At 34.3% G+C, this 13,663-nt stretch overlaps 1 protein-coding gene and 1 pseudogene across 1 annotated transcript; both read left to right on the top strand.

Moving 5' to 3' along the window:
* Positions 1-2,946: 2,946 nt before the first annotated feature.
* Positions 2,947-6,237, top strand: LOC121998659 (annotated as a pseudogene).
* A 6,404-nt stretch (positions 6,238-12,641) lies between these two features.
* Positions 12,642-13,265, top strand: LOC121994555. Its single transcript, XM_042548551.1, has one exon. It carries the CDS (start codon positions 12,724-12,726, stop codon positions 13,054-13,056), a length of 333 nt encoding a protein of 110 aa, XP_042404485.1. The 5' UTR covers positions 12,642-12,723; the 3' UTR covers positions 13,057-13,265.
* The last annotated feature ends 398 nt before the right edge of the window (positions 13,266-13,663 follow it).

The following is a 13,663-nucleotide window of genomic DNA, read 5'->3' on the forward strand; positions in this document are numbered from 1 at the left end:
TTTAAGGTCAAATACATAAATATTAACCGAGCATAATAAAGAGTTGAATTCAAGGTAATCAACTAATGGTATAAGTAAGATTCATACATTAAGATCAAAGGTCTATAGGTGTCTTCTCGTCTGAGCACCTATCTCTAATCAGAATCCTGCAATAGATAGAAAATATATCTAAGTTCCACTGTCAATCTAGTAATAGACTCAAATCGAGTCATTAACCTATTTATTAACACATTTTGTTACCCACATATAACCTTATACGTTCTAATTTAACCATTAAACTGATTAACACCGGATAATTATCCACTTAAACTATCCATTATAATTATTAAATTGACCAAATAATTCATTATGAAATTAGTTATCTAAAATTAATCATTCCACTGATTAATGACTCAAATAACCACTAATTAATCACAATCCTTGACTATTTTATTAATGGCATGACCGCATCGGTGGCGACACGCGACTTCGATTTCTACTGCCGCAACGAGGACAAAGACCAATGAGACTGCGACTGATCGCGTGCAAAGGTGGCCCAACGCGCAGTGGCTGTGGTCGCGCGCAAGGGCGGCCCGACGAGGAGGTGGCTCGTGGCAATGATGAAGGAATAGGCGTTGATAGCGACGATCGGCCGCAGAGAGGTGATGGGGGCGTCAAAGAGAAGGGCATGGGAGAAATGGAATGAATGAGAAAATAAATTAAACTTAAGTTAATTGAAGTTATTAACTCCCAACCAGGGATGATAATTTTCTCTACAGATTTGGAGTCTCATGGGAAAAACTTGAAACGGGAGCGGATTCGGAGAATATTTTTGAGTATGGGTTTTGAGTTTTCAAACCCTCACATTTGAAACAGGGTACGTAAGGGGATGCTATCTCCATTCCTGAACTTGTCCCGATACGACACGACAAGAGACGGGGATGGGGATTCCTTTATTAGTTCGGTAAATATTAGATGGGAAACGGAAATGACTATCCTTTTAGATTTGTCTTGGAGATGGAAAGCGGGGATAGGAAGTGGTGTCGAAGATGGAAATTCTCTGATTAAACAAAATCAGAAATGGAAGAGAGATATAATTTTGGGATGGTGATGGGATGACAAATACGTTCCCGTCTCGTTTTATTATCATTTCTACTCTCAACTTAAGTAATAAGACTTATTCAATGATTAATAGATTGATCCCCTCAAAATTATTATAAACAAAATTTTATTAAAGTAATTATTTTATTTTAATTTATTATTTTATGATTATTATATTATTATTTAATTGTCATATTTAAAAGTTTGACTTCTAGTTAATTGATAGATAGGGATGTCTAATTTATGTCCCTTAGTAAGAGGATGTTTCTAGAGCTGCTCATAGATTGCTTGGCTTGCTTGTCTTGTTCTACTATCCAAGTACTTTCAGTCAGTCTCTGAGAGTATAATAATATCATGTGGCTTGTGTGCTAAAAGTCATCTCACCGATGGAATGCAACAATATAGTACGAATTTACAAATAATTGTCGATTTTAGATGACTCTCACTACTCCATATCTTCTTACGTACAGTTAAATACTTTAATAATATAAGGTTAGATTTCAAAATTTCAATTTTTAGTATTTTGCCTCTCTATTTCACATCTTTATTATTTTACTTCAATTCTTTTTACCAACTATAACTATTTTATTCTAAATTCACATCTTAATAATTAGTTTAATCAACTGACAACATAAATTATGTTAATTAGGTATTATTTTATATAAGAATTATCGAACATATATGAAAAAAAAAAGAAAGTAAAAAATAGCTAGCTAGCTAGCTACATTTAAATGCTCGTAAATTAACATGCTCTACTCAAATCCAATAATCCATATCTTCAAAACCAATATATAAAATAACTCAAAAAAACTTGAAATATTATTCAACAACCATAATAACACTAAATTCTAAACATTAGTATATGGTTAAACATATAGTTGTTAACTTGATATATATAATCTCAATTCTTATACAACAGTTATTATTGTGGAATAACATATTTATTTTATTTTCTATTTCTCAATTACACAACCCAATCTAAATAAAATTTTAATAAAATAAAATATATAGCTTCAATATATATAATAGGTCGTGGATTAACAAAGCTCGAGTCACCGAAACCTTTTCCCTCAATCAATGAGATACGGTACTCGATTCAATTTATTTTTTTCTATTGTTATTTAATTTTTTTTTTTCTATTTAAGTTTATTGGAAATTGAGTGAGAACTCTATCCAAATAATTTAATGAATAGAAATTAGAATCTTTTCCTTCACCTTAGCGGTGATAATCCACCTCATTTGAGATGCAAATCAGTATTAAGTCCTTATTTATTCATTGATGAGATGAACTATATTCTATCTGTTAAACAGATGAGATCTAACTCACCCTACTAATAAATATGCAGAGTTTCTCTTAGTCCAGAGCAAACATCCTGACCTGAGGATTTGCTAATAAAACAATTTAGATTTTAATTTAAAAATAATTTCTGAGAAATATAAAAGACTATATATCTAATTTTAGAAAATTATTAAAATACTTGTACTTTCCATGAAATATAACTTTTTAATAATAACTTTTACAAAATAAATAAATAAATATAAATCTAAATTTAGATTTCAATAAATCGAACAACCAAGTTTTGGATTTGTACAAATACGTTTATTGTAAAAAAAATTAAATTCTTAAAACTCTATTTTAAAATTTAATATAAAAAAATCGCAGAAATAAGATTATGGTTTTTATGAAAATTTCATAAAATGAAAGGTACTATTTACAAAATTGAAAATCCAAATTAAAAAAAAACTCTATAATCTACATTTATATAGAATTAATATTTCATAAAATTAAAATTAATTTTTTATTCTTTGAATACAAATTTTGATTTTATAAAATTTAATCCTATAGGAAAGGAAAGGATCGAAAGACGGAAGGGTGGTAAGTATTTTCTATAAGAAGGGCGACTTAGGTCTCCCTGGCAACTTCCTCCATGAGAAAACGGAGGAAGTAAGCGATCGAAAATGGAAGACGAGAGGAAGTTCCTCCATGAGAGAGAGGTGGATGCGGTAGACGTCGTATCGCTTCTCTCCACCGACGAGAGGAACTTCCTCATCCGGAATAACGGCGACAAGGTTTGTCCCTTTTCACTACGCACTCTGATCTGTTGTAGTTTATGAGGATAGGTCGATTACTGTGGAAAGTTGGGATCTTGTTCTTTGCATTTCGATCACTCTAAGCTAAGCCTTGGTTTTGGGTAAGTACTCTTTCGGCGTGAAAATTTTGTCCTTTGCTGGCAATCCTATTCGATCTTTGATGAGAGATTTTACAGTAGTTTGTGGGAGTTGTTGGATGAGAAGGGACGATACAATTGGAGGAACACTTATTCTTCTTCTTTTTTTTTTTACCTTGAATTATTTAGAAGTGGATGTAGTTGAGCATTCTTCGTTGCACTTAGAATTTCCTTTCTAGCTGAGTTTTATTCTGTTAGTTTCTCATTTTGTCAAAATTTTTTAGCTTGAGCCTACTCCTCTGAATTACGTCCTGTGTAGTTCTAAGCACTATGATTGACTGTCAATCCAGCCCATCCAATATTTTAAGAATACAGGAAAGCTTAAAATTCCAAATTAATTGGATATGCAGTTGCTTCCCTTGTCCATTTTTTTTTATAAATATAATATAGGTATCTAGACTTAACCCAACTAATTATAGGTAAACGGGCTTACCCTTGGTTCCTCTCCATTATTGACTGTATTAGTGGATTACATACTAATCATCACAAACTCATTGCAGTGGTTTTTCATCATGCTAGAGATCCTACTATTTATTTTGCTTATTGTACTTGTGCTAAGTTAAGATTCAAGTTTATGCGAAAGTATGTATACATCCTGAAGCACACTCAACTTATGAAAAAAAACACAAATTATTCAATCCAAACTTTAATGAGCAATTTATCTACATGGAATGCACAAATCTTTTATTGACAACTTAGTAACAACTCGGGTGGTGACTTATTACTAAAGTTATATGCATAAGCTTTGAACGCAGGACACACAACTTGAGTGTTCTGTTTCGTGCAAATATCTTCTTCATTGTCGAATCATATCAGAATATCCTTTTGATTCTTTTTCTACTTTATCTGCACTTCATAGCCAATGCCCTCTTGCATGTTAACATGAGTGAGCTTATGAACAGTTTGGAAAATCATGCGACTAATCAGTTATTTACTTGTTTAGGTGACTATTGGTAGTCTTGAAGGGAAAATGATTGCTTTTTACTTCTCAGTCTCATGCCTTCCACATTGCCAACTCTTCAATCTTAGGCTGATTGAAGTGTATAATGAGCTCTCTTCCCAGGATAATGGCTTTGAAATTATTTTTGTATCTAGTGATCGGGATGAGGACTCTTTTAATGAGTACTTCTCAAAAATGCCATGGTTTGCAATACCATTTTCTGACAGTGAGATGAGGACAAAACTCTGAATTTTATTCGAGAAATGGGGTGTTCCTACCCTTGTCATCCTTGATGCCAATGGGAAGGTTCTTAATAGAGAAGGTGTAAAAGCTGTAACAGGATATGGTGCAGAGGGTTATCCATTTACTGTCGAAAAGATTAGTAAATTGAGAGAGGAAGCGGAGAATGCTAAGAAGATTCAAACTCTTCAAAGTCTGTTAGTTTCATCTCACCGTGACTACTTGATTGCAAACGATAGATCTAAGGTGATGCAATGCTCCAGTAGTTTTTTGAGATGTTTAATGTTTCTGTTGACTAACACACTAAATGCCTCAACATATACTAAATGCTTAATTACTTGCGTCTATAATTATTGTGTGCTGATATATGCTGATTTTGATGCAGCTTTCTGTTTCAAATCTCGAAGGAAAAATGGTAGCTTTGTACTTCACACACAATGGTGATTCTAGCCGTGAGTTCACTGCAGAACTTGCAAAAATGTATAGGAAGCTCAAGGAAATTGGAGGGGGCTTTGAGGTTGTGCTAGTGTCCTGGGACTACGAGGAATCCCGTTATGATGAAGCCATAGAAAGCATGCCCTGGCTCGCCTTTCCTTTCAATGACAAAAGCTGTGATAAGCTTTTTGCCTATTTTGATCTCCATGAATCTGTGTGGCCTAATATCATCTTGATTGGATCGGATGGGAAAACTATGAATATTGATTTAATTGAACTTATTGATGAGTATGGATTTGAGGCATGGGAAGCATTCCCGTTTTCTCAGGAGAAGTTGCATGAGTTGTCAAAGAAAGCACAGGCCAAACTTGAGTCACAGACACTCGAGTCACTTCTTGTTTCGGGGGATCTAGACTATGTCATTGGCAAAAAAGGATTGAAGGTAATGAATTTTTTGCTTAATATTAAACAACTTCTACATTTTCCTAACTGAACTTTTCTTATTTTTTGCCGGAGTACATTTTTTTCCTTATAATCGGGTAACTGAGCGTGCGTGGTATTATTCTTCCTTTAGGTTCCAATAAAAGAGCTAGTTGGAAAGACCATCCTCCTGTACTCAGCATGTTCGGATCCGCACTGCCGTGATTACCTCCCTAAACTGATCGAAGAGTATCATGAGATCAAGAATGTGGATTCTGATTTTGAGATGATCTTCATCTCCAGCGATGAGGATCAGGATTCATTTCAGATTTTCTTCTCACGCATGCCATGGTTGGCACTACCTTTTGGTGATGAGAGAAAGAAATATTTGAACCGTATATTCAAATTCCATCCCCGAGGACAATGTTTTCCAGGTCTTACCCTGGTTGTTATAGGTCCTACAGGACGAACGGTTACCAAAGAAGCCAGGGAGTTGTTGATGATACATGGAACTGATGCTTACCCATTCACCGAGGAGAAGATCAAAGAGTTGGAGCATCCAATTGAAGAAATGGCAAAGGGGTGGCCTGAGAAGATAAAGCTTGACCTCCATGATGAGCATGAGCTTGTCCTTACCCGTCAGGTCACTTATTACTGTGATGGTTGTAGAGAGATGGGACATAGTCGGGCTTACAGTTGCGTAGAGTGTGATTTTGATCTGCACCCAAAATGTGCACTGAACGAAAAGAAGGAAAATGGCGAAGAATATGTGTGTGATGGTGAGGTATGCCTGCTCAAAAGAAGAGAGTAACCCAATTTGCCTTGTTCATGTAATAATAAGTTGGCCAGCTTTGAGCTCATTAAGCCTTTGATGGTAGACTATTAGATTTCAAAGGATTCTAACCAATATAACAGATTATAACCAACAAGGTAGCGACATTGTCAACTTTCTCATGCTTTATTAATAATGAGCACAAATCATAGTGTTGATAATAAAAATACTTATCCCATGCTTTATTAATGATTAGCTCAAAATCAAAGCATAATCTTGGCAATAAAAATATATACTTGTGCAAGTATAACAAGTCTGTTCATTTCCTTGATACTAAAGTGTGGAATAAGAAATGATTAATTAGGTTGGATAATGTTGAGTTTAGAGTGATTATTTAGTTCCATAGAAAATTTTTATCGATCATCAGAATAAGTCAGAAAGTATTTATAGACGGTCTAAAAGTCTAATATTTTTTAATTGTAATATGACATAGTTGAGAATCAAATTATAAATATTTAAGAGAGTTTAAGTGAAATAAGAGTTGATATGATCTGTGGCTCCACTAAAATCAATCATTGTCAATATCTATATTATTAATTTATCAACTGATCTACACTTCATCGAAGCATTATTTTTTCAATCCCATTTACCTTTGTATTTTTTTTTTTTTGGATAGGTGTGTTTTTACTGTTATTTATCTCATTAATCAGTTATAGTCCCCGTTGCTCTCTATTAAAGCACCTTTTGAAGTTCTATACAATCACTCTCCCTTGGTCATTTAGGTTGAGTTTAATTAGGGATAATGTAATTAAGTTTATAATGTAAGGAAAGATAATTAATATTATATTATTATGTTTAGTAAAGAGTTTATATATTATGCATGTAATTTTTGATTAAAAGAGGATTACATTGTTTTATTTGATGTCTATTATTTTTTATAAGAAATGTAATTCATATTATTATAAAATGATAAAAAAATATACTATGATTTTTGCATGTGGCGGCGGTCGTGGTGGGCAACGGCCTGTGGTTGGTGGTTGCGACATCGACAACTGGTTGGTACGGGAAATGAATTAAGGATATATTTGACATTTAAATTTTAGTTAAACATTGAGCTTGAAATATAATTGAATTCTATATTATTGGCCTTGTAATTTAAATTACAAAATTTTATTATTTTTTATAATCCAGATTATATTACATTACTGTTTTAACCAAAGTAATTACTATTGTAAAATAATCTTAATTATACTACAATACTCATTACCTCTCACCAAACATAACCTTAAAAGTTTTTAATTATTTATGTTATGTAATTATTGTACACCCAATGCATAAATTTGAAACTTTTACCAAATGATACATCCTTGTTGGATATTCGACTAGACAAAAAGAATACATTTCCCCTTTTTTTTGCGAGACATGATATAAAATTCCATGAAACCACATTCCCCTTTTTGTCCACCCCAAAGCCATCAAATTTTGATCTTGTAGTACCCAATTTCTATCTCATCACAATTTCCTTCTAACACTCATTCTCAACAGCTTTAACAAACAAAAACAACTAATACACATGAATCCATCTCTCCCACACATAAGCAAATCACACCTATTTTTCCCATTGACATCACGCAGCCTCCCACATCCATACAAGAAGCGAAAACTATACTACAACTTTCAAATATGTCGAACACTCCTTTTGAACTTACAACTACCACCATTCCACCTCTAAGATAATCGACACAACTTAAGTGACCTCCCGTGTGGCATAGGGGTTTCCTAATATTATTTTAAGCTAATCAGTGTACCTCAACATCAAGTTCCATTTTTCTAGTTTTTTGTAATTCTATTGTCTTTTGTAATTCAGATTAGGGACCTTATTGTGCCAAAAACATCATTTACAGCGTCTACAATTCACTCCTATTATAACACCCATACTTTATTAAAAAATATGAGGTTTATTATCACATACTCATTATAACAATATTTATTTTCACCCATATTTCTTTTAATATTAACACTTATTATTTGTGGGTCTTAGAGCATCCACATTAACTACCCTATTCAAAAATTTTATCTTAAATTTTGGATAGGATAATTAAAAACCCTTTGCATCAGTTAGTCTATCAATTCCCTAAATTTAGATTTGATGAATAATAATTATCTAAATTTAGGGAATGAAACTTGTACCTTAAAAATAAAATAATATTTCTTTTCAATCTCTCTCCTTCCACTCAATCTTTTCAATCTCTCCTTCCACTCATTCCATAAATATGATAATAAAAAATAGAAGAAAGAAAAGAAAATAATAAAAAAATAAGGATGATAAAAATTTTAGGGTATTTGATATAGTGCGTAGTGAAAAATGATTATCTAAATTTAATAAAGTTGATCATTTATTTTAAATTTTAGATATAGTAATAAAGAAATTGATGTGGATGCTCTTACAGTCCACTCAATCATCTCAAAATTATATCATATTAAATAAATACATTTTAAATATGTTTCAAAATATTTAAAATATTATTATTATTTTTAATAATAATCTTATTTTTAAATTTAAATATATTCAATTTTTAATTTAAATTTTTTTATTTTTTAATAAATAAAATTAAAAAATATACTCCCGTGAGGTAGGCCAATCACAATGGATAAATTTTTTTCTCTTTCAAACTTATAGATGAATGATGTATTTACAGAGCCCTTATAGTCTAAACAACAAGTTGTACTTTATAACATTTATTTTCCAACCTGACGGAGAATATTATAATATATTTTATATTAATTATATAATAACTTTTTCTTTAATTTATTTATCCAATTTCATAAAAAAGAAAATTATGTGCTCTGAACTCTAGATTTAGTAGGTATATATTGAACAATGTTAATAAAATAAATAAAATGGGATAATTTTTATATTATTTAAAATGTTTATCTAAACAATTCATTGGTATGCTTTTTTTTTTTTTTTTTTTTTTTTAATATAATCTAGGAAAGACGGCGGGGGATCGAATCTAAAATGCTTCGTAGGTGGTGACGTTACATGTCTTTTACATAATACATAAATGTATTTATCCATTTATTTGGGCTTACCTATATGCTAAGTGCTATAAGTATATTCATTTATAAAATTAAAATAAGTAAATCTCAATTTAAAGAAAAACCATAATAGGAGTTATGGGTTGTCCTTGATATAAAATCTTAAAATTTAATATGACCGTGTCTCACTTGTGGATATAGGATCGAAAAGAATTTAGATATCTCCACAATAACATGATATTGTCCACTTTGAGCCTAAGCCCTTATGGTTTTACTCTTGGGCTCTCCTCAAAAGGCCTCATGCCAATGGAGATATCTTTCTCTTATAAACCCATGATCTTTTTCATGTATTTTCAATATGAGACTATGTTTGCAACCTTACAACCTCAACAGTGGAATCTTTTAGCATATCTAAATATGATTTTCTATCATAAGTCTAAAGTAAAATTAAATTAAAGATCTTGAAGTTAGCACAATTTTATATCAAGGATAGCCCATGATTCCGAACGAATAAAAATTTAAAATCATAATAGGAGTAATTTTCTAACTTTTATCATTAGTTAGGTAAATCACTTCTATAAGATATTAAGACGACAACAAAAAGAGCAGTTTTCAAATCAATAGTAAAAATATAAAAGTAGTTGAAAATCACTCTTGGAAGTAAAAAAAAAAAAACACTACTTCTATACGGATATATATTTTTTATAGTGCAACTACCTTTGTAGTGGCCACAACCAACTCTTGTTGTGATCGAGTCAACTCCTCTTGGACCTTGTTAACGGATTCCTCAGCGGTCTTCAGGACAATTTGGATCTCAACCAGTTTTACTTGTAGCCTTCGGATCACGTTTAAGTATGTCTAACCCAACTCACAACTACGACAACTGCCATTTTCTCTGTTTTTTTTTCTGAACCAATTCTACTACGAGGCAACCCTGGTCCATCTCAGTACGTACATGTGAGGAACTTCCTTTGATAACCTCACTCATGTGTTTAATTTAGTCTCTCAATTTTGAGTGCACCTCCTCCTGCCGATGATAGTGCTGACCAAATGTATGAATCTGGGTGTAGAGGCCTTCCATCTCCAAGGTATGTTGCACATGCCCAATATACCATTAAGCACAATTTATAAAATTCAGGAGAACTATACGTAAGTTACCTTTATATCAGAGAAAGTTGAGCATTCCGCTAAGCTCAAGAAGACTCATACTAGGTGATGCAGCGATAAGGGAAAGTCCATCTGTCATGGGTCAATTGACACGGTATTGGTCAAAGTTAAGACAATCAATGTCAAGGCTTACGGAAAGAGCCTCTGCCAAAGGTGGTTGTTTGGTTATCCCAATCGGCACAGGCGTGGCCGAGCGGATTAAGAATGGCCAAGCAGATCAAGAGTGCCCGAGCGGACTAGAAGTGTCGGCCAGATGAATAGACGTCATGGTTCGATAGGACCGCTCGTCCAGTAGGAAAGCGAGCCACTTGGACCTTCCGTCCGGCACAATGAATGACATTACACAGGGAAGAGAAAACAAAAGAGGACACTTTTGTTGGATCGTGACGCATATGAGAGGAGGGTGAATCACGTGGTTTTCAAAACTTGTATTCTTTAAAAATTAAAAGTAGAGTACGCAGCGAAAAACGAAAATGAGAAAGCAAAAACCAAGACACAAGAAAACACAGGCGATTTTTACTTGGTTCGGAGCCTTCGGTGACTCCTACTCCAAGGCTTAGGTCCCGCGGACCTATCGATGGGTAATCCACTAAAAACATTTTCCGGTACCCTCGGAAGAGAGAATCGAGTACAAAAAATTGGTCAAATGCAACACACTGCACTTGCCCTTTTATAGTAATTAAGTACAAAGATAAAGTTACCAACACTCTTATGGATCGAAATGAGAGCTCTTCTTGTGTTGATGTCTGTCTGCCAGGTGAAATCGGATCTCCTTAGAGTAGTCGTCGGGCTCAGCAGCTTCGTAGTAGAGTCACAGCAGGAACTGGGAGCAGTCGGAGGAACACGTTGTAGCAACTTCTGTATAGTAGCTGTTATAACGTGTAGTAGTGTTATTGTCTAACTACTATGTTGTAGCAGTTACTGCACCGTTGTAGCAGCTACTCACAGTAACTGCTACAAGTTGTAGCAGCTACTGCACAGTAGCTGCTACAACGTAATATCATCACTATCATAATAATGTTTTGTATGTAATAATAGAAGAGAGAAAATAAAATATCATTTTAATTTAAAAAGAAAGAGAGAAAAATTATTGCATGCAGATGAGAGAGAGATTAAAAAATTTTATAGTTGTTGTATGCAGATGAAAAAAAAAAGTTGTTGCATGCAGATGTGAAAGAGATTAAAAAAATTAGATTTTGACCGCGTTAGATAGTCCACGTCGGATTCCGCTCACGATCGCGCACAAAGTGTCGCTCAGCATATCAAATCTATGCTTTTCTCTCTCTCTCTCTCTCTAGATATATATATATATATTTTTAACTCTTACAATTAGTGTCAGAATTGGCTGGGTTGTAAGAAGAGAATTCCCTGTTGATCGCCATTTATGTTTTAACTTTTAAGTTCCCTGTTGATCACCTTTTAGTTATTCTAGTTCAGTATTTAAATTGCACCCAACGATACACAATTCTTTAAGGATGAGCGGCAGGGAACAAACATATTGAAAACTAGTTGGTCAGGCATTTGCAAGAAATGCATTTTACCTAGGAACATTTTTTTCCCCACTATATCTAAGTTGATTTATATTTACTTATGTTCCTTTGTTATATGGGATTGTCTCATGGTATGGCTGACAGAACTGTATTATTTGAGTTGGGGCGAGCTGGACCTCCTTTTCTTGAGCAAGCTGGTATAAGTTGCGAATTCAAGGTATTGCTGTTATCTTCTTGCCTTCTGCATCATCGGAATTAGAAGATAAAAAGGCTTTAAAATGTCCTTTTTTCCCTTGACTTTTCCTCCTTAATAAAACAGGCAAAAGAAGCTTAATGAACTCTTCCTTCTAATCTGCAATTAAGTAGTCAAAAAGAAAAAACTTCGTATATTTTCTCCCTTCAGCTCTTCCACTTTGTTCCCAAAAGTGTTAGCTCCATTCTACTATTATCATCCAAGTTCCTTTTGAATTTACAGGCTGATCCTAATGTTGGCCATTCTGTCACCACTGAAGAATTGCTGCATCTTCAACCACAGATCACGGCTCATCTGAAGAGTTCTTCATGAAGACCATCACCAACTTCTCTTCGCAATTTTTCGATCATGCTTGAGCTTGGCAATAGAAGAGATCATGTACCCTCTCTTGACCATATTCTATAAGGTTTGCAATGGCAGCATCTTGTTTTCCAATTCATGTGAGTGGATATTCAAAATTGCTGTTGATTTTTTACGCATACAACCCGAGGCCCCTTTCCTTCTTCCACCAAACCCTCTGATTAAACCAAACAAAACACAAACCAGGAGCCCTTTTCCTTCATTAATTAATGGCTAACCGCTACACGGGAGCTAAAAAACTTCCTGTTTCCAACACCCAGACCTTCAAAAAGCGATCTTGCAGATGAAGAAGCCCTCCAATGGCGTCGCGGCGCCAGGGGTCCACCGCAGCTCGACCGTCGGCGGTGCTGGTGCTGGCGCTGGCGATCGCGTTGTCCGCCGAGGAGCAGGAGGTCCTCGCCTACTTGCTCTCCTCTGGTGGGGAGTGGCCCCGCCAGCGGGAACACCTGCCGGAGCTGGGATACCGCTGCTTCGGGTGCTACAAGAGCTTCTGGGCGCGGTGGGACGCATCGCCGAAGCGGAAAGGAAGGCATCGAGTGGAAGGAGCAGGAACGCGGCCGCGTCCGCCGCAGCCGGAGGCGGAGGACGAAAGAAGCCGACTTGGAGGCCACCTCGACGGCAGAGGAAGATAAATCGGCGCCGGAGGCGACGCACTTCCCGGATGACGACGACGGCGACGAGTGCGACGATCGTGCCAGTAACTCCACCATTAACGGATTCAAGAGCTCTGCGAGGGGATTGATGAGCTTCATCGGTGAAAAATTTTGGCGCGTTTGGAAGTGAAATCATTGAGAAATTGAAATGGGAAAGAAAAAAAAGGCAGGATTTTTGACATTCGAAGGTCAGATTTTGATGGAAGAAGTGATCTTCCTCCTTTATTTGCTTTGCCGCAACGAGAACTAGGTTTTCTAACTTCTTTTTGTTCTTTCCATATAATTTTTTATTTTCTTTTAATTCAATTTTATATTTTTTTAAATAATTATGATAAAAAGTGAATACATTTTTCTAAAGTCTAACATCCCGTCAATTAAATCAATACGAAAGAAATAAATCATGAAAAATTTTTAGAATAATAATTAAAAGTAAGAGAATATGTTTTTCCAAATAAGAAAATATGGAACATGAATTAACTTATTTATTAAAAAATAATATATTCAAGAAAAAATATTTTTTTAATATATTTTATAGTTTATTAAAAATAACACGAATAGTGACGTAATAATTCACCAAACCGACATA

Source organism: Zingiber officinale, chromosome 6A, assembly GCF_018446385.1.
Source record: "Zingiber officinale cultivar Zhangliang chromosome 6A, Zo_v1.1, whole genome shotgun sequence".
NCBI lineage: Eukaryota > Viridiplantae > Streptophyta > Magnoliopsida > Zingiberales > Zingiberaceae > Zingiber > Zingiber officinale.